This window comes from Oryctolagus cuniculus, chromosome 4 (genome assembly GCF_051225735.1).
Source record: "Oryctolagus cuniculus isolate XC-2025 breed Fujian yellow rabbit chromosome 4, ASM5122573v1, whole genome shotgun sequence".
NCBI classification, from domain to species: Eukaryota; Metazoa; Chordata; class Mammalia; order Lagomorpha; family Leporidae; genus Oryctolagus; species Oryctolagus cuniculus.
The window spans coordinates 387,831-407,500 of NC_142870.1; the positions used below are offsets into that span (position 1 = coordinate 387,831).

General features: G+C 47.7%; 1 protein-coding gene across 23 annotated transcripts in view; it reads right to left on the reverse strand.

Moving 5' to 3' along the window:
• The window catches only part of PCNT (pericentrin), a 160,909-nt gene continuing 141,239 nt past the window's right edge, over positions 1-19,670 (reverse strand). For all 23 annotated transcript variants that reach the window (XR_016232182.1, XM_008267246.5, XM_089330409.1 and 20 more), the window contains 6 exons: positions 6,232-6,336; positions 5,163-5,395; positions 2,809-2,885; positions 1,788-1,932; positions 902-1,029; positions 1-458 (listed from right to left, as the gene is read on the reverse strand). Coding sequence is in view for 22 of the 23 variants with exons in the window: in XM_008267246.5 (XP_008265468.3) it covers positions 415-458; positions 902-1,029; positions 1,788-1,932; positions 2,809-2,885; positions 5,163-5,395; positions 6,232-6,336 (732 nt within the window). In the remaining variant the exon portion in view is untranslated. The remainder of the gene's footprint in view (positions 459-901; positions 1,030-1,787; positions 1,933-2,808; positions 2,886-5,162; positions 5,396-6,231; positions 6,337-19,670) is intronic.

The window sequence follows — 19,670 nt, forward strand, 5'->3', positions numbered from 1 at the left end:
TATTCACAAATAAAACAGTGCTTCAATTTTATTCCTTCTTTTGTGTGTGTGTGTTTTCATTTTTAAACAAACTTCCCATCTATACACTTTAATAAACAACAGGAAGCCTTTTTCCGCTTACCCTTTTTGAAGGCAAGAGGGGTAGCTCCACCAGCATGCACAGAACACTGCGCGCCTATCACCACAGGAGCACTGGTTACCTCCTGATGCACAGAACCAGAGGTACGAGATGACAGAAAATGCTCCACTGGGCATTTCAGCAGTGCAACAGTGTGGGGCCACATAGTGGCTCTCAGGGGCTAGCACCACAAATATGTGACGAGTGCCCTATGCCACATCCTAAGCTCTTCTTAGGAAAGAAAATAATCTTTGCCTCAAATAGAACTGTCACAGGTAAGAGCCACAGGAGTTTATTCATTGTTTAATCTTCTGGCGGCAGGATTTCTTTGAAGTAGAATCTAAATATGAATAAATATGAAATAGCAGTTTGTTATAAAAAGCTTCACATCTCTTTTAAGAAGAATTTCATAATTTTAAAAAATTTCACTGAATTCATCTAAATTTTGGTAAAATGCAATTAAAACATATTGTAATTGAATTATACTGCTTAAGAAACCTTGAGTCAGTTATATCCTGGCCAAAACATGTTTCTGTCCTTGTCAGTGGGAGAGGAAGGCAAGAGAGTTCAGCTGGTACTCGAGTGAGAGGGATCCCAGCTCTGATCGCAGAGTACACCTGGCTCACATTCCTGTGAGTGTGTTCACTTAGGTTCTTTATTCTAATATCATTAGTGACATTTGATTATTAAAATTGAAATTAGAATTACTAAGCTGAACACCTGCAATCCTTCATCCACTATTTCAAACTTCCACAATCAGCTACTGTAGAGGACTTGGGTTACCTGGTTGGACTCCCTCCAGCCTTCGCTGGATCATTTCTAAATGGTGAATATATTCTGTCAAGGAATGTTCTGGGTCTTGAGAAGCAGTCAGGGATCTTTCTAATCTTGAATTTGGAGATGGAGTAGATCTTCAAACAAAGCATCATACCAAGAAAAAAAAAAAAAGAGAGAGAGAGGGGTGCACTTAACAGATTGTACCATGGTGAGAGCCACAGGCCTGCTGACTAGACATGCAGGAATTGGGTCAAGTGCAGGGCTGTCACCATAAGAAAAAAAGCAAAGATTTTTTAAAAATGCTACATAGTGCTTTAAAAACCAACTTCTGTATCATGTCTCAGGGTTAAAATGTATAGAAATTCTTGTATAGCACTTCACCTCTAAGTCTTCTAGTGCCCATCTATTACCCAAACTGGACTACACACCAGTGCCCCCCAGACCCAAACCTGTCTGAGGGGCAGCCCAACCACCTAATTGCCTTCTCTGACCTTCCCAAAGTTTCTTTTTCTCTAGGGTAAACCCCACAACCACCCAAGCCTCGCGCAGCTATCCTTCCTCCAAGTTTTCCTCTAAGCCCAGGAACGGTGTCATTTTCCACTTCCCACCTGAGGAACTTTCTGGTCTCTCAAGGGCAGGGGGGAAGATGCCTTCCTCACCCACACACCATCACATGTGAAGGGGGCCCTGAGCAACCCACACCATGTTCTGTGGCACCACAGCCACCAGACAACCCCATGACCTCCCTGACCAGAGCTGCACTTCTAGGGTCCTCCAAGGAACCACGCTTACTTGCCCTGGGCCTGGCTAGCCCCGAACTTTTCAATACAGCTCTCTGAGGAACAGCACAGAGTGGCGGGCAGTCACTCGCAGAGTGAAACATCACAACTACCTCTCCCTCCTGCCTGGAGGGGCTGCCGCAGGTCCAGGGCCTCGAGCAGTGTCTCCAGTGGGGCCTGAAGACGTGTTCTGGGGTGGAGAGGACTCTCTGGTTTCAGGTGGAAAGTGCCGCTGCTGCTGCCGTGACATTCGGCGTCCTTCTCCCAGAATTATTTAATGACAAAAGGATTATGAAACGAAATGAATCAATTAAAAAGTTTAAATGATGAGCGTTTAGAAGTCTGCAAATCAACTTCAAACATTTTAAAGTATCCAAGTTCTGTTATTATATTTTCAAAAGCTTTGGAGGAACCTGACTTTGACCACCTACTTAGAACGCTTGTGAGGCTGACCTTGGCCCCTTGCACCCACATGGGCAGGCCACTGCTGAGGAGGCACCCAGAAGGGGCACAGAGGGGCAGACTTTCTGAATGGCCTGAATGGATGTGGTACCACCAGTAAAGGCCAGCACCAAGGCCGCCAGCAGTGGCCCAGGTCGCCCGGGGAGACAGGTGACCACTCCGGTGTTCTGTGCCAAGTGGGAAGGACTGTCATGGCTGTCACCCTAGAGAATGGACAAGGGCCCATCTGAATATCCCAGTGTGCAGTCCGCTCCTCTGCCTTTAACAGTGTGGCTGGCTGTGCACTCTGCGTGTGGGAGCAGCGGCAGAGAACTTCAGAGACAAGATGTGGCTAAGCCCCAGAAGCAATGGCATTCTGAGGGACAGATGCATCAGTGTGATGTGGAACTTTAGCCGATGCTGGAAAATAACAAAGGCCATTGTATTAAACACTAATTATGAAAAAAATACATTTAGCATTTTGATTCTGTCAATCATTAATAGGCTCCTCTGGGCCATTTCTACTAAGAGATGGTAACTTTCTGTGCTTGTTCATCCTGTCTGTGACAACTGCATTACATGAATTCACCAATGCTCTATTGTTCATGCCATTTCCACTGAATATGAGAACGACCAAGATCTTTGCGGAAAAGCTCTGAGGATCACAGCTGTTTGAGGGCAGCCAAGTCACACCTGGGCGGGGAGCTTTGCCTTGGGTCAGGGTTCCTTTCCGATCTACTTCTTGCCATTTCTTAACCAAAAAACGTAATCTATAAAAAAAGGAGACAAAACTTACTTAGAACCAGAGTAAAGCAAGAATGAAAGGAGCAGTTAAAATGCCAACATGACTAAACCAGCATGATTGGACGTTGCTGCCCAGTGAGGCACAATGAGCCATGACCATCGGGGCTGTCAACAGGCTGAGGAGTCAGGGGCTCCCCTGGAGAGCTCTCTATGCTCCCATGTCTTAGTACCACCTGACGGAGCCCTCACTGCTGCACCTATGACCCCACCGCAGACCACCCCTCCTTGCCTTTCCCAGACTCCCACATGACACAGCCAGACCCATCACATTCAGGCTCAAATCAAGCACCCAAGTGCACGAGAATGACATGCTGCTCACTCCTGGTTTTCATGACTGTCTCCATCCCATCACCTGAGAGGCTCCAGACAGAGACGTGAGGGAACAGAGTGCACTGAGGCTGGGGAAGGCTGAGAACACAGGAGCCCAGGGGTGTCTCCTATCACCACCTTCTGCCTGGGACACTGGGCCGGACAACAGGACAAGAGTGCCCAAGCAGCCTACTCTGCACAGTGCTCAGACGGGGCTGAGCAGAGCCTTGGGGAGGCACAGCTGAGCACCAGGGCGCAGACACAGTTGCACAGTCCTTAGCAGGACTAACATTTTCCAAAATTCCGCAAATTTTAGGGGCCGGCAATATGGCATTGCTGGTAAAGCCACTGCCTGGAACACCAGCATCCCATTTAGGTGTTCCACTTCCAATCCGGCTCCCTGTAACGGCCTGGGGAAAGCAGTGGAAGATGGCCTAAGTGTTTGGGCCCCTGCCACATCTGGGGAAGACTGGATATGGCTCCTGGCTCCTAGCTTTGGCCTGGCCCAACCCTGATCACTATGACCATTTGGAGAGTGAACCAGCGGACAGAAGACCTCTTGTCTCTTCCCAACTCTCTGTAACTCTCAAATAACTAAATAAATCTTAAAAACCAAAACAGAACACAAGATTCAGTCGATTTTAAAAGTATATGATAGGGGCCAGCACTGTGGTATAGCAGGTAAGGCCGCCGCCTACAGTGCTGGCGTCCCATACGGGCACCAGTTCGAGTCCTGGCTGCTCCACTTCCAATCTAGCTCTCTGCTATGGCCTGGTAAAGCAGTAGAAGACGGCCCAAGTCCTTGGGCCTCTGCACCCACGTAGACCAGCTCCTGGGGCCAGTGCTGTGGCATAGCAGGTAAAGCCACTACCTGCAGTGCCGGCATCCCATATGGGCGCAGGTTCGAGTCCCAGCTGCTCCACTTCTGATCCAGCTCTCTGCTATGGCCTGAGAAAGCAGTAGAAGATAGCCCAAGTCCTTGGGCCCCTGCACCTACATGGGAGACCTGGAAGAAGCTCCTGGTTCCTGGCTTTGGATCAGCACAGCTCTGGCTGTTGTGGCCAACTGAGGTGTGAACCAGCAGATGGAAGACCTCTCTCTTTCTGCCTCTCCTTCTCTCTCTGTGTAACTCTGACTTTCAAATAAATAAATAAATCTTAAAAAAAAAAAAAAAAAAAAAAGGAAGAAGAAGCAGCTGGCTCCTGGCTTCAGATCAGTGCAGCTCCAGCCATTGTGGCCAACTGGAGAGTAAACCAGCATATGAAAAGACCTCTGTCTCTCTGCCTCTCCTCTCTCTGTGTAACCCTGACTTTCAAATAAATAAATAAATCTGTAAAAAGAAAAAGCATTTGATAAAATTAACTTTCATCACTGTGAATTCTGAAATTCCCAATAGCACCAGAGAGCACATTCCTGCTCCAGAATGACAACTCTGGGCAAATAATGGCTGGGAAGCCAAGGGTGCCTTCTCAGGAAAGACATGGAGGTGGATCTGGGTGTGCCAGACCACGGTGGCAGGTCAGGTCCCAGAGTGCTGCAGAACAGTGTGAGGACAGCATGGCCGCCACACGCATGCGCTCCAGACCACCCCCATCGATGAGTCATGCATTTAATGCACATAACACAAGTCTGACTAAAATATTAGCAAACTGGAATTTACAAAATGAAATGCAGTTTTACACCTGAATTGATGTATCTGTTGTCACAAAGATTCCTGGCATGAAAGCTGTCATGGGACAAGACATTCCTTTGTAACAAAATCTTTTAGTTTTAGGTGACAGTTTGGTACAACATAACTTCGTGAAGACAAGTGGCATCACCCTTTAGGGCCACAAGTGCCATTCACATCAAAACAGGAAATCTCGCAGCTTCAGGAATAAAATCACCTAGGAACCCTAAATGGGCCACCTGCTGGATTGGCTGTGGGCATTTACCGTGATATGGCGATGACTACCCTGACAGCAGTGCGGAACTTCGTGAAGGGGCGAGATGCACTTGCTTTCTTATCTGCCTTGGAGGGAAACACCCCCAGGTGTGCAATCATGGAGAGGGTTTCTTGTTCAGAATCCTGGAATCCACCAATCAACAGCAACAGATACTTCTTCTGATAGATCAGGGCTTTTCTAAAGCTCTCTGCTCTCAAATAATGCAGGTATAATTTTTCCATCTAAAAGAAAAAAGAAAACAACGAAACTGAATCCACAGGAAACAAGGACATCTTGCAGGCCAGCCTCGCAGGGTACATTCCTTAGCTGCTCTTCCCACAAACCCACGGTCTGCTCCTCAGTGTATGCACAGAAGCATCTGCAGCCAGGAACCACCATGCACTGAAATGGGAACTTTCAATTTTGATGTTCCAAAATGAAAACCGTTTTCTCCAGCCAAATCAAACATATTCTTAAGCTGATGTAACTTTACAACTGCAAAAATACTTTGTATATTAAAAAGAGTTGTTAACCAGACTGTAGAAGCACAAGCCTCTTCTCCACACCAGCTTCAAAGGAGCCCAGGGGGGTTCCTGGGCTCTACCCACGTAAGGTCCTAACCAGGTGGGATGGCTGAGATCGCACCCCAGGGCCCGGGGATGTCATGGTGGAGGTAGCAGGGGACGTGGTGTGAGGCCAGGAAGCTGGTGACTGAATCCTAATTTGCATTTGTCCTCAGAAGAGGGCCAACAGCTTATCCCCACGTTGTCAAAAACCATGACTGGAAAAACAGTGGCCCAAAATGTTCTCAGCATCACACTCCATCCACTCTGCAGCACAGAAACGCAGCATCTACACACAAGCAAAGTTTATTCTACTTCTCATTCCGTGGAGTGACCTGACCACCAGAACTTTCATGCCACGCTCTGAGAGCAGCACACAGCTGCTTCTATGTGCCAGTGGATAAGCCCAGCAAATGAGAGCCTCCTGGTCCTGAAAATACTTTTGCCTGCAAATAACCAACTCAAGAGCAGCTTCCTGCGCCCCCAGTTCTGCTTAGATGTCTGCCAGGTCTTACTTTGACGTTGCAGGTGTTTGCTTCCTGGCTTGCAGCTGGCGTAGGCCGTGCTGGTGAGATCTGCAGAGCTGTCCCCTCTGGCTTCCATGCAGACCGGTCTGACTTCTGCAACAAACCACAACAGTGCCATCTACAGAGCTGTTCTTCAATGAAAACAGCTTGAGAAAAGTGACTAAGAGTAGGGTAAGGCAGGAGAGAACAAACAGCCCCTGCTCCAACATTGACAGAGCTGCTCCCAGGACTTCTGCAGGGAGAGAACCCAAAAGGGAGGCTGGATGCACAAGGCCGCCATGCCAGGACCCTGCAGAGGCTTTGCTGACTTGACTGTGCACCATGGTCACCCTCTTCAGTTCCCGAGTCTCCTGAGGGGTGCCCAGGCTGTTAAAGACATCTGAAGTCTGACAGTTAACATGCCATTTATTAACATAGGACTGCACAAAAGGTACACTGTAGTAAAAACAAAAAACCCAAATATCTGTAAATGACTTCAGATTCAAAAGCTTAAAGGCTTGTAGGCTTATATTCAAGTGCGTGTGTGGAACCTTGAAAGATTGAATAGTGGGTATGAGAACAACCTTGGTAAACTGAAAAGAACTAAAATTCTTCAAAGTATGTTTTCTGACAATAATGGATTTAACCAGAAATCAAAGGCGAAAAGATATCTGGAAAATCCCCAGGTGTTTAGAAATTAAACAGTATTCTCGTAATGACCAAGGGGACAAAAAGGAAGTCCAAGAGAAATGACAAAATATTTTGGGTGCCAGTGTCCTGGTACAGAGGTTTAGGCCGCCACTTGACACCAGCATCCCACATTGGAGTTCCAGTATGGCTATCTAAGGAGTGAAACCAGTAGATGGAAGCTCTCTCTCTCTCTCTATGTGTCACTCTGCCTTTCAAATAGATGAATAAATAAATCTTTTTAAAAAGAATATTAAGCATTAAATGCTTATGTAAAAAAAGTCTCAAATTAATAATTTAAGCTTCCAATTTAAGAAACTACCAGAGGAGAGCCAACTGAACCCAAAGCAATCAGACGGAGGGAAATAATGATCATTTTTTTTTCTTTTTTCTTTTTTTTTTTTTTTTTGACAGGCAGAGTTAGACAGTGAGAGAGAGAGACAGAGAGAAAGGTCTTCCTTTCCCATTGGTTCACCCCCCCCAAAGTGGCCGCTACAGCTGGCGTGCTGCACTGATCCGAAAAGCCAGGAGCCAGGTGCCTCCTCCTGGTGTCCCATGTGGGTGCAGGGCCCAAGGACCTGGGCCATCCTCCACTGCTTTCCCGGGCCACAGCAGAGAGCTGGACTGGAAGAGGAGCAACCGGGACAGAATCCAGCGCTCCAACCAGGACTAGAACCCGGGGTGCTGGCGCCACAGGCGGAGGATTAGCCAAGTGAGCTGCGGCGCCAGCCAATAATGATCATTTCCAATGGAGGCAGGGGAACATGCAGACACTGTGGTGTGAGGGTTAAGCCACCACCTGAGATGCCTGCATCCGTATGGGAACACTGGAGACTGAGTCACACCTTCACTTCTTATCTAACCTTCTGCTAATGCATACCATGGGAGGCAGTAGGTGATGGCTCAAGTCCTTGGGTCCCTGCCACCCATATGGGAGACCTGTACATAGTCCTTGGCCTTCTTTTGGCCTGGTCCAGCCCTGGCAGTTGTGGGCACTTGGAGAGTGAACCAGTGGATGGAAGATCCATTGGTCTGTCTACCTTTCAAATTTAAGTAAATTAAAAAAAAAATTGAAAACAGAAAATCTAGGGAGATTTTCATTAAAACAAAAAACTAGTTCTTTGGGCATGGGGAATCCAACTTTAGGCTCCAGGGAGACTGACCTACCCCCACCCCAGAGGCCACAAATCACCAACACTGGGAACTACAGTACTTGATACAAAAAACACACACTGAGGCCAGCATTGTGGCGTGGTATGTTGGGCCTCTGCCTGCGACACCAGCATCCCATATGGGTGCTGGTTGGAGACCCAGCTACCCCACTTCTTTTTTTTTGTAAAGATTTATTTATTTATTTGAAAATGAGAGTTACACAGAGAGAAAGAAAGGCAAAGAAAAAAAGAGAGAGAGAGAGAGAGAGAGAGAGAGAGAGGTCTTCCATCCGCTGGTTCACTCCACAATTGGCCTCAACGGCCAGAGCTGTGCTGATCTGAAGCCAGGAGCTTCTTCCAGGCCTCCCACGCTGGTACAGGGGCCCAAGGACTTGGGTCATCCTGTACTGCCCTCCTAGGTCATAGCAGAGAGCTGGATCAGAAGTGGAGCAGCCGGGACTCGAACCGGTAGCCACATGAGATGCTGGCACTGCAGGTGGCAGCTTCACCCACTACATCACAGTGCCCGCCCCTGCCCCACTTCTGATCTAGCTCCCTGCTAATAGCCTAGGAAAGCAGTGAAGTATGGCCCTGCTTGGGCTGCTGCATCCATGTGGGAGAAACCCAGAAGAAGCCCTGGGCTCCTGGCTTTGGCCAGACACAGTTCATCCATTTTGGCCATCTGGGGAGTGAACCAGCAGATGGACAATCTCTATCTCTTCCTCTAATTCTGCCATTTAAGTAAATAAAAATCAACCAAACACACACACACACACACACACACACACACACATTGGTCTCTGGCTATGGTGTTTGACATACATCTCCTGACAGCTTTGTGGATAGGGACTCTATGAGAATATTCAGATCTCACAGTTGCCCTTTAACCCCAGATCCCTTAAGATTTCCTAGAGGACAGAGCATCTTTTGCTCTAATAAGGACACTTGGTGGATCCTGGATGGCTCGGGGTAGGGGCTGGCTGCCAGGGGAATCAGCCATGTGATGTAAGGGCTGCAACTTTCAGTTCCACCTCTGGCCTCTGGGAGGGGAGAGAGGCCAGAGGGTTGAGCTGTTCCCCAAGGGCAAAGCTTCAATCAGTCATGCCGCACAACAGGCAGCGCGGACAGTAATTCAATCAGACACCCCCACAGCAGCACCGCTCCAAAAAGCCCAAAAGGCCAGCGGTGACTTAATCAACTGGGCTGCATGATGGTGCCTTTTCAGAAAATCCAAAGGACAGGGTGTACAGAAGTTCCAATTACTGAACACGCTGGGCTTCCTGAGTCCTGGGGAGAGTAGACGCTTCACACCTCACCCTAGGAGGCCCCTCCTCCATCTGCTTTTTCACCTGTTTGCCCGTAACATCTTTTTTATGACAGGCAGAGTGGACAGTGAGAGAGACAGAGAGAAAGAAAGGTCTTCCTTTGCCGTTGGTTCACCCTCCAATGGCCGCTGTGGCCGGCGCACCACACTGATCCGAAGCCAGGAGCCAGGTGCTTCTCCTGGTCTCCCATGTGGGTGCAGGGCCCAAGTACTTGGGCCATCCTCCACTGCACTCCCTGGCCACAGCAGAGAGCTGGTCTGGAAGAGGTGCAACCGGGACAGAATCTGGCGCCCTGACCGGGTCCAGAACCCAGTGTACCGGCGCCACAAGGCGGAGGATTAGCCTAGTGAGCCGCGGTGCCGGCCCCCGTAACATCCTTTACAACAAGCAGCTCAACGACAGTGCCTCTCCGAGTGCTGTGAGCCCTCCTAGCAAACAAATTAAAACCTGAGACAAGGACATGGGAACCCCAATTTACAGCCAGTCAATTGTAACAGCAGAGGCCACAACCCCAGAGGGCAGTAACGGGGAGTGAGCCCTACATCTGTGGAACCTGTCACAAGCTCTGAGAGTATCACAGCCGAGTTAAATGCAGGATACTAGGTCAGTGTCTGCTGGAGAACTGCTTGCTGCTGGGAAAATCCCCACACGTTTTAGTGAGCAGAAGAAATAACCCCAGCTGTCATACATCTAATAAAACGTACCAAATCTGTAACTAAAAACATTCCAAACCAAATACATGAGGCCCAGATGATTTTACCAGTAAATTTTAAAAACATTTAAGTTAAAAATAGCACCACCTCTATATAATCTCTTTTTTTTTTAGATTTTATTTATTTATTTGAAAGTCAGAGTTACACAGAGAGAGAAGGAGAGGCAGCGAGAGAGGTCTTCCATCCACTGGTTCACTCCCCAATTGGCTGTAACAGCTGGAGCTGCACCAATCCAAAGCCAGGAGCCGGGTGCTTCCTCCCAGTCTCCCATGCAGGTGCAGGGACCCAAGGACCCGTGCCATCCTCCTCTGCCCTCCTGGGCCACAGCAGAGAGCTGGACTGGAAGAGGAGCAACCAGGACTAGAATCTGGGGTGCCGGCGCTGCAGGCGGAGGATTAGACAAATGATAATCTCTTTTAAGAAAACAGAGGCAGGGCCGGCGCTGTGGCGCAGTAGGTTAATCTTCCATCTGTGGTGCCGGCATCCCCTAGCTCTCTGCTATGGCCTGGGAAAGCAGCAGAGGATGGCCCAAGTACTTGGGCCCTGTACCCACATGGGAAACCAGGGGGAGGCACCTGGCTCCTGGCTCCTGATCAGCACAGTGGCCATTTGGGGGGTTAACCAATGGAAAAAGGAAGACTTTTCTGTCTCTCTCTCTAATTCTGCCTGTAATTAAAAAAAAAAAAAAAAAAAAAAAAAGAGAGAGGCACTGATGCCAATATATTTTCTGAGGCCAAATCCACATAAAGACAACACAATAAAAGAAAATGGAGCCCCATTTGCTCAGGAACCCTGGCAAGAAGTGCTCAGTAACATATCAACAAATCGAATAGAGACATACATACAAAGAATAACATGCCCCATTTAGGTGGGGATTTTTCAAGGACTACAAGGTAGACTCAACATTGAAAAACCAATATAATCCAGGGCCGGCACTGTGGCTTAGCAGGTAAAGCTGCCATCTGTAGTGCCGGCATCCCATATGGGTGCCAGTTCAAATCCCGGATGCTCCACTTCCAATCCAGCTCTCTGCTATGGCCTGGAAAAGCAGTTGAAAATGGCCCAAATCCTTGGGCCCCTGCATCCATGTGAGAGACCTGGAAGAAGCTCCTGGCTCCTGGCTTCAGACTGATGCAGCTCTGGCCGTTGCGGCCAACTGTGGAGTGAACCAGCAGGTGGAAGACCTCTCTCTCTTTCTTTGCCTCTCCTTCTCTCTCTGTGTAACTCTTTCAAATAAATAAATAAATAAATCTTTAAAAAAAAAATCAGCCCTTAAGGCACGCTGATCTGGCTGAAAAGCCCATGAGAGTATTTCAGGCATGGAAAGCCAAGACACCCTGGCAGGAAAAAAAAAAAAAAAATGACCTAAATGAAAGATCTCCGCGAGTGAGATCCCAGTGGAAAGAACAGGTCATCAAAGAAGGAGGTGCCTTTCTCCGAAGGAAGGAGAGAACTTCCACTTTGACCATGGCCTTGTCTAAATATGATCAGAGTCAGTGAACTCAGGGGCTTCCATAGCCTTGGCAGCTCATGACAAGAGCCTAGGGTGATTACTGAGGCCATAACCAAGAGTGTCAATTTGTTAAGTCAACAATAGGAGTCACTGTGCACTTATTCCTCATGTAGGATCTCTGTCCTTAATGTGTTGTACATTGTGATTTAATGCTATAACTAGTACTCAAACAGTATTTTTCACTTTATGTTTCTGTGTGGGTGCAAACTGATGAAATCTTTACTTAATATATGCTAAACTGATCTTCTGTATATAAAGAGAATTGAAAATGAATCTTGATGTGAATGGAAGAGGAGAGGGAGCGGGAAAGGGGAGGGTTGCGGGTGGGAGGGAAGTTATGGGGGGGGAGCCATTGTAATCCATAAGCTGTACTTTGGAAATTTATATTCATTAGATAAAAGTTAAAAAAAATCAATACAATCTACTCCCATTAGAACAAGAAAAATTATATGATTATATCAAAGGATGCAAAAAATGGTAGATTTCAACATCCATTCACAATAAAGTCTCAGCAAACTAAGAGGAAAAGGGATCTTCCCCAAACCAACCAAGAGCACTCACAAAACACAGCTAATGTCATCAATAATGGCCAAAGACAGAATTTCCTCCTCTGTGACTGAGAACCAGGCAGGGATGTGCTCTGTTATCTGTAGTCAATAATGTACCATAAGTCCTAGGCAATGTAGTAAGGAAAGGAAAAAAGATAGTCAAATTGGAAAGAAGGAAATAAAACTACCTATCCATAGATGATGTGACTACCTGGGTAGAAAATCCTACAGAAAGGCTCAAAGGACTAAAAAGTGAGTGAGCAAGGTGAGCATATAAAAATCAACTGTTGGGGTGGCACTGTGGCACAGCAGGTCAGGCCTGCAATGCTGGATCCCACATGAGCACTGCTTCAAGTCCTAGCTGCTCCATTTCTGATCTGGCTCTCTGCTAATAAGCCTCGGAAGACGGTGGGAGACGCTCCAAGTGCTCAGGCCCCTGCATCCATGTGGGAGACCAGGAAGGAGTTCTAGGCTCCTGGCATCAGCCTGGCCCAGCCCCACCTGAGTGGCCCTTTGGGGAGTGAACCAGCAGATGAAAGTATTCTCTCTGACTTTCCTCCTCAATCTGTAACTCTTTCAAATAAATAAATAATTTTTAAAAATTAATTGTGCTTCTAATACACAATTATTAATAGCTATGAACAATTGAAAACCAAAATCTTTTAATAGTACTACATATAAAAAAATAGTACTACATATAACAACCCCCTGAAAAATGGAATATGTAAGTGGATAAAAAGTTTGTGCGTTCTGCTGGCAACTATGAAACACCGAAAAAAGAAAATTTAGATGATCTAAGCACAAGAAGAGATATGCCATGTTCATCGATTGGAAGAATCAACATAGTTCTTCCCTCAATTTTTTGAGTAATAGATTTATGGATATATATTTGCATACTACAAAATCTATCCTCTTACACTATAAATTTGATACATTTCTAGTCTGTTCACAGGGCTGTACAAGTATCACCACCACCTAACTCTAGAATATCTCATTACTTTATTTATTTATTTATCTATTTATTTATTTATTTATTTTTTGACAGGCAGAGTATTTATTTATTTATTTTTTGACAGGCAGAGTGGACAGTGAGAGAGAGAGACAGAGAGAAATGTCTTCCTTTGCCGTTGGTTCACCCTCCAATGGCTGCCGCGCTGCGGCCAGCGCACCTCGCCTATCCGAAGGCAGGAGCCAGGTGCTTCTCCTGGTCTCCCATGGGGTGCAGGGCCCAAGCAGTTGGGCCATCCTCCACTGCACTCCCTGGCCACAGCAGAGAGCTGGCCTGGAAGAGGGGCAACCGGGACAGAATCCGGCGCCCCAACCGGGACTAGAACCCGGTGTGCCAGCGCCGCAAGGCGGAGGATTAGCCTAGTGAGCCGCGGCGCCGGCGAACATCTCATTACTTCAAACAGAAACCCTAGCCCTCCTGCGGCACTCACTCCTCCATTTGCTCTCCTCCCCCAGTCCCTGAAAATCAATTTCTCTAATTTTCCGTCTCTACAGATTTGCCTATTTTGGGGCCAGTGTCCTGACACAGAAGATTAAACCACAGCCTGTGACCACAGCATCCCATATCGGTGCCAGCTGGAGTCCTGGCTGCTCCACTTCCTGATCCAGTACCCTGCTAACGACCCTGGAAAGGCGGTGAAGGATGACCCAAATGTTTGGACCCCTACCATCCATGCAGGAGACCTGGAAGAGGATTTGTCTGTTTAGGTATGTGGCCCTTTGTGTCTGGCTTCTGTTCACTGAGCATCATGTTTTTAAGATTTATGAATGTTATAAGTACTTCATTTTTTTTTACTGCTGAATAATATTCCATTCATGGATATACTGCCACATTTTACTTTTCCATTGATCATTTGAAGAACATTTGGATTATTTCAATTGGCTGGCTTTTATGAGTGACAGCTGTGTGAATTTGCATACAAATTTTTATGTAAACATACAGTCTCTCTCATTTCCCTAGGATAAATATCTAAGAGTAGAACTGCTGGGTAACACAGTAACTCTATTTATAACCTTTGGAGAAACTGCCAGACTGTTTTTCAAAACAACTGTACCATTTTATATTTCTGGCCAATTCTTTCCACATTGATCCACAGATTTAATACAATCAAAATTTTAAAGACTAGCAAGATTCTAAAATTTACATCGAAACATAAGAAGCTACATTGTTTGAAAAAGGAGGAAAAAAGAAGTTGGGGAATTCACACTACTCAATATGTGAAAGTGTCCTATTATGCCCCCATTAAGCCTGTGAAGCACAGACCTACAGACCAATAGGACAGAAAAGCAAGTCCAGAAATAATACACAAACATTGCTGATGGGCTGTAACAAGGGCACAAAGACAATTCTATGGAGTAAGGACAGTTTTTCAACAAATATGCTAGGACAACTGGAAATCCATATACATAAACATGATCCTCAACTCCCAAAACCATTTTAAAAAATTAGCTCAAAATGGCTGATGGGGTGGACACTGCGGCACAGTGGGTTAAACCACCTCTTGGGATGTTCACTTCTCATACCTGAGTGCCAGTCGGAGTCCTGTGGGGAGCAATCCGGACTAGACTAAGTTACTGGAATTAAGACTTATTCTATGCATCTGCTCTCCCACAATATGGCGCTGGGAGAGAAGTAAACAGCTTCCGCACAGCTGCCTCCAGTTCAACCAATTAACTGTAGGACTTGCTCCTGATTGGAGAGCAGCGTACTCGGCGTGTGGGCAGCCGAGTTGGGATTGGCAGAGAAGGACTATAAAGGAGGAGAGAGACGGCATGCACCAGGAACATCTATGGGGAACATCTGAGGGAACACCTGTGCAGCCCCCGAGAGAGCCGGCCGGCGGTGTGCCGCTCCCCTGCGGAAGTGGGGAATGCGGCCAGGGGGAACCGCCCTTCCACGGAGGTGGAAGGGATAGTAGCCAACCCGGGAAGAACCAGCAGCAAACCCGGGGAGGGCCGAGCAGACGAAAGAACAGCGCAGGGTCCTGTGTCGTTCCTCCACGAAGAGGGGGAGCGACATAATGGTGCCGTGACTCGGATATAAAGCCTAGGCAGGGTTCAGTGTCGTTCCTCCACGAAGACGGGGAGCGACATAATGGTGCCGTGACTCGGATAGGAAACCTGACTCGGATTAGGAAACCTAGGACGGATAGAAAACTTAGGAGGGAAGAAACGGGAAGAACTAGGGAAAATATCGGAGAGAGAAACTAGCAAACAGCCTAGGGAAAATATTGGAGAGAGAAACTAGCAAACAGCCTAGGGAAAAGCCGGACGAAAAAGGAGCCGGAAGAAGCTATTGAAAGCCTAGGCATAGACTCGGATACGGACTACGGGGGGAAGCTGGGAGAAATCTCTAAGGTCGAAAGCGAAAGTGAAAGCTAGAACAAACAGACTCGGACGCGGACTGTGGGGAGAGGCCAGGAGAAATGAGGGAGGAATATCGTTGGAGGAAAGCTTGGGGAAACATACCGGGTAGAGAAAAACGTTAGGGAAATTGAAGCCGCGGGGGGCAGGCCAAGGCGGAAACGAAAGCCACTTTGGGATTCTCAAGTTAGCCCGGGAATAGGGGGCGAAAAGTTAAAACCAGAAGCTGAGACGCAAGCCAGATTGGGATCCGTCTGATTAGCCCGGGGAGCAAAGGACGGGAAGCCAAACCGTGGGGCGGAGACGTACGCTGGGTTGAATTCGCCAGGCTAGCCCGGGGAACTTAGATTGAATCCTAGTGGCGGAGACGCAAGCTACGCTGTGTTACTCACGGAAGCCGCCGCGTGCAGAGAGAGCACGGGGCGTGAATAGATAGGGAACGCTGGCATAGGCCGTGGTTCAGACGCGAAAGGGTTAAGCGTGGAGACCGCGGAGCGCGCGAAGCCGGGAAGCCGCGCAAAGCCGGGAAGCTGCGCAGATGAGAGAGGCGCGCGGGCTGAAGCGGCGCAGAGCCGGGAACCCGCCGGCGGGGCGAGGTGCCGGGAAGCTGCGGGGATAAGAGAAACAGAAGTTTGGAAGTGAAGTAAAAGAGAAATGGGAATGCTGGAAGATAGAAGTAAAATGGGAGAAATAGGAATGCCCGGAGATAGAGAAATAGAGAAAAATAAGGCCTCCCCTCAACATGCCAATTAGAAGGCTTGGATTCGGTCTGCCCGATTAGTGAGGCTATGAGCACCTGGGCGGCTAGCCGCAGGTCACCGAAGACAGGCACGAATTAACATCAGTAAAGCTTCCCCACAATGCAACAATTAGGAGGCTTGGATTCGGTCTGCCTGATTTAAGGCGGTAAGCGCCAGCAAAGCTCGACCAGAGTATGAGCTGCAGGTCACCGAAGATAGGCACAAACCAACACTAATAAGTCTCCCCCACAATACGGCAATGAGAAGGCTTGGATTCGGTTTGCCTGATAGGTTTTGTAAACACCTGCAGGCAGTTCTAGCAGAGCAGAGCATGCGCTGCAGGGCACCGAACACAGGCACGCATCAGCGCCTAAAAACCTCCTCACAATGGCGAAGAGAGGACCCGGATTCGGTTTTCCTGATTGATAGGACTTGTAAGAGCCTGTGGCAACTCTAGCAAGTACAGCAGAGTGTGTGCTGCGGGACACCGAAGACAGGCGCGTATCAACGCCAAAAAATAAAAAGAAAGGGGGATCTGTGGGGAGCAATCCGGACTAGACTAAGTTACTGGAATTAAGACTTATTCTATGCATCTGCTCTCCCACAATATGGCGCTGGGAGAGAAGTAAACAGCTTCCGCACAGCTGCCTCCAGTTCAACCAATTAACTGTAGGACTTGCTCCTGATTGGAGAGCAGCGTACTCGGCGTGTGGGCAGCCGAGTTGGGATTGGCAGAGAAGGACTATAAAGGAGGAGAGAGACGGCATGCACCAGGAACATCTATGGGGAACATCTGAGGGAACACCTGTGCAGCCCCCGAGAGAGCCGGCCGGCGGTGTGCCGCTCCCCTGCGGAAGTGGGGAATGCGGCCAGGGGGAACCGCCCTTCCACGGAGGTGGAAGGGATAGTAGCCAACCCGGGAAGAACCAGCAGCAAACCCGGGGAGGGCCGAGCAGACGAAAGAACAGCGCAGGGTCCTGTGTCGTTCCTCCACGAAGAGGGGGAGCGACATAATGGTGCCGTGACTCGGATATAAAGCCTAGGCAGGGTTCAGTGTCGTTCCTCCACGAAGACGGGGAGCGACAGAGTCCGAGCTATTTCATTTCTGTTCCAGCATCCAGCCAGTGCAGCCTGGGATGCAGCAGTGGTGGCTCAACTATCTGAGTCCCTGCCACTCACAGGGGAGACCTGGATGAAATTTCTGACTTCCAGTTATGGCTTGGACCAGACCGGTTCATTGTGAACATTTGGGAAGTGAACCAGTAAATGGAGGATAAATCTCTCTCTGTCTTTCAAGTAGATGAAAATAAATAATCCTTTTAAATAAAAAGATCCACAAAAGAACAAACTGATACAATGGACTTCATCAAAATTAAAAACTTCTGCTTTTTAAAGGATATGATACAGGGGTTGGCGCTGTGGCGCAGTAGGTTAATCCTCCACCTGCAGAGCTGGCATCCCATATGGGTGCCAGTTCTAGTCCCAGCAGCTGCACTTCCGATTCAGCTCTCTGCTGCGGCCTGGGAAAGCAGTGGAAGATGGCCCAAGTCCTTGGGCCCTTGCACCCATGTCGGAGACCAGAAGAAGCTCCTGGCTCCTGGCTTCGGATCGGCGTAGCTCCAGCCATTGCGGCCATTTGGGGAGTGAACCAGCATACAGAAGACCTTTCTCTCTGTCTTTCCCTCTCATGGTCTGTAACTCTATTTCTCAAATAAAGTCTTAAAAAAAATATGATACAGAGAAGGAAGACAACAGCCTAGACTGGAAGAAAATATGTGTAAGTCACATACTGGCTTACATTCAGAATTAAAAGAACTCTCCAAACCAACAGCTAGGAAACAAACAGTTCCATTCAAAAGCAGGCAAAAGACTTAACTGTCATGCCAACAAGAAAGATAAAGAAATGGCAGGAAAGCACATGGAGAGTCACTGGCATACAAAAACCACACAGAATACCATGTTGCACCTGCTGACAAAGATGGCAGCGTTGCTGGGAATTTCATTCTGCTGGACTGCCAGTGGCACTGTCATGAGACTCAGCAAACCCACTCCGGAGAGTTTATGTCCAAGAAATGAAATCCTGCAAATACTACAGCATGACCCATAACAGCCAAAAGTGAGAAACAACCCAGATGTCCAGATGGGTGAATGGCCAGCCACAGCATGCAGCACTGCTGACAGCCATCTGGACAGACACCAAATGCAGATGGGAGGAGAGAGAGACGCCAATTCTGGAGGTCCCACACCAGCGTGAGGTTTCCACTTCCATGACACGCAGGGAGGGCTCGGGATGGTCCCTGGCAGCATCAAAGTGGGAAGGTGTGGATGCAGTTTGTTCTGTGTTCGGTGAATGGTGATGGTCTGACGGCTACAGAAATCTACGCATGTGTGAATACTTGTGGGACATACCAAGAAAGGACAAATTTTACTGCATATACATTTAAAAATAATTTTTAAAAAGTTCATTATAAGAAATATAAAAGAAATTTTGGGATATGTACACTATGGAATACTACTACACAGTGGTAAAAAATAAAAATGAAATCTGATCATTTGCAACAAAATGGATGAATCCAAAAGACATCATACTTAGTGAAATAAGCCAGTGCCAAAGAGACAAATGCAGATGTTCTCCCTGCTACATGAGAACTAACAGAGCACCTCAAATGAAATCTGTGGAAGTGAAACTGACACTTCGAGAGGGGATGACTTGAGCTGCCCTTGTCTTGACTGTTTTTTCGTTTTTTTTCTTCATATTATTTGTTGAACTCTTTACTTAACATAGAGTTAATCATATGTGTATAAAGTCAACTGAGGATGGATCTCAGTAAAAAAAGAGTGAGAATAAGAGAGGGAGGAGGAAGTTTGCAACTGTAAAGCTGACAGTTTTTTTTGTGTGTGTGTTTTTTTTGTTTGTTTTGTTTTTTTTTTGACAGGCAGAGTGGACAGTGAGAGAGAGAGACAGAGAGAAAGGTCTTCCTTTGCCGTTGGTTCACCCTCCAATGGCCGCCGCGGCCAGCGCGCTGCGGCCGGCACACCGCGCTGATCCGATGGCAGGAGCCAGGAACCAGGTGCTTTTCCTGGTCTCCCATGGGGTGCAGGGCCCAAGCACTTGGGCCATCCTCCACTGCACTCCCTGGCCACAGCAGAGAGCTGGCCTGGAAGAGGGGCAACCAGGACAGAATCCGGCGCCCCAACCGGGACTAGAACCCGGTGTGCCGGCGCCGCTAGGCGGAGGATTAGCCTAGTGAGCCGCGGTGCCGGCCAAAGCTGACAGTTTTGCATACATTCCTATGGACTCATTTCTAAGGGTACAGTTTAAACACTTGTAAAAAATATATATAGATAGATAAAGCCAGTCAGAAAAAAAAACTATCTAAATATATGAGAAGAAAAAAA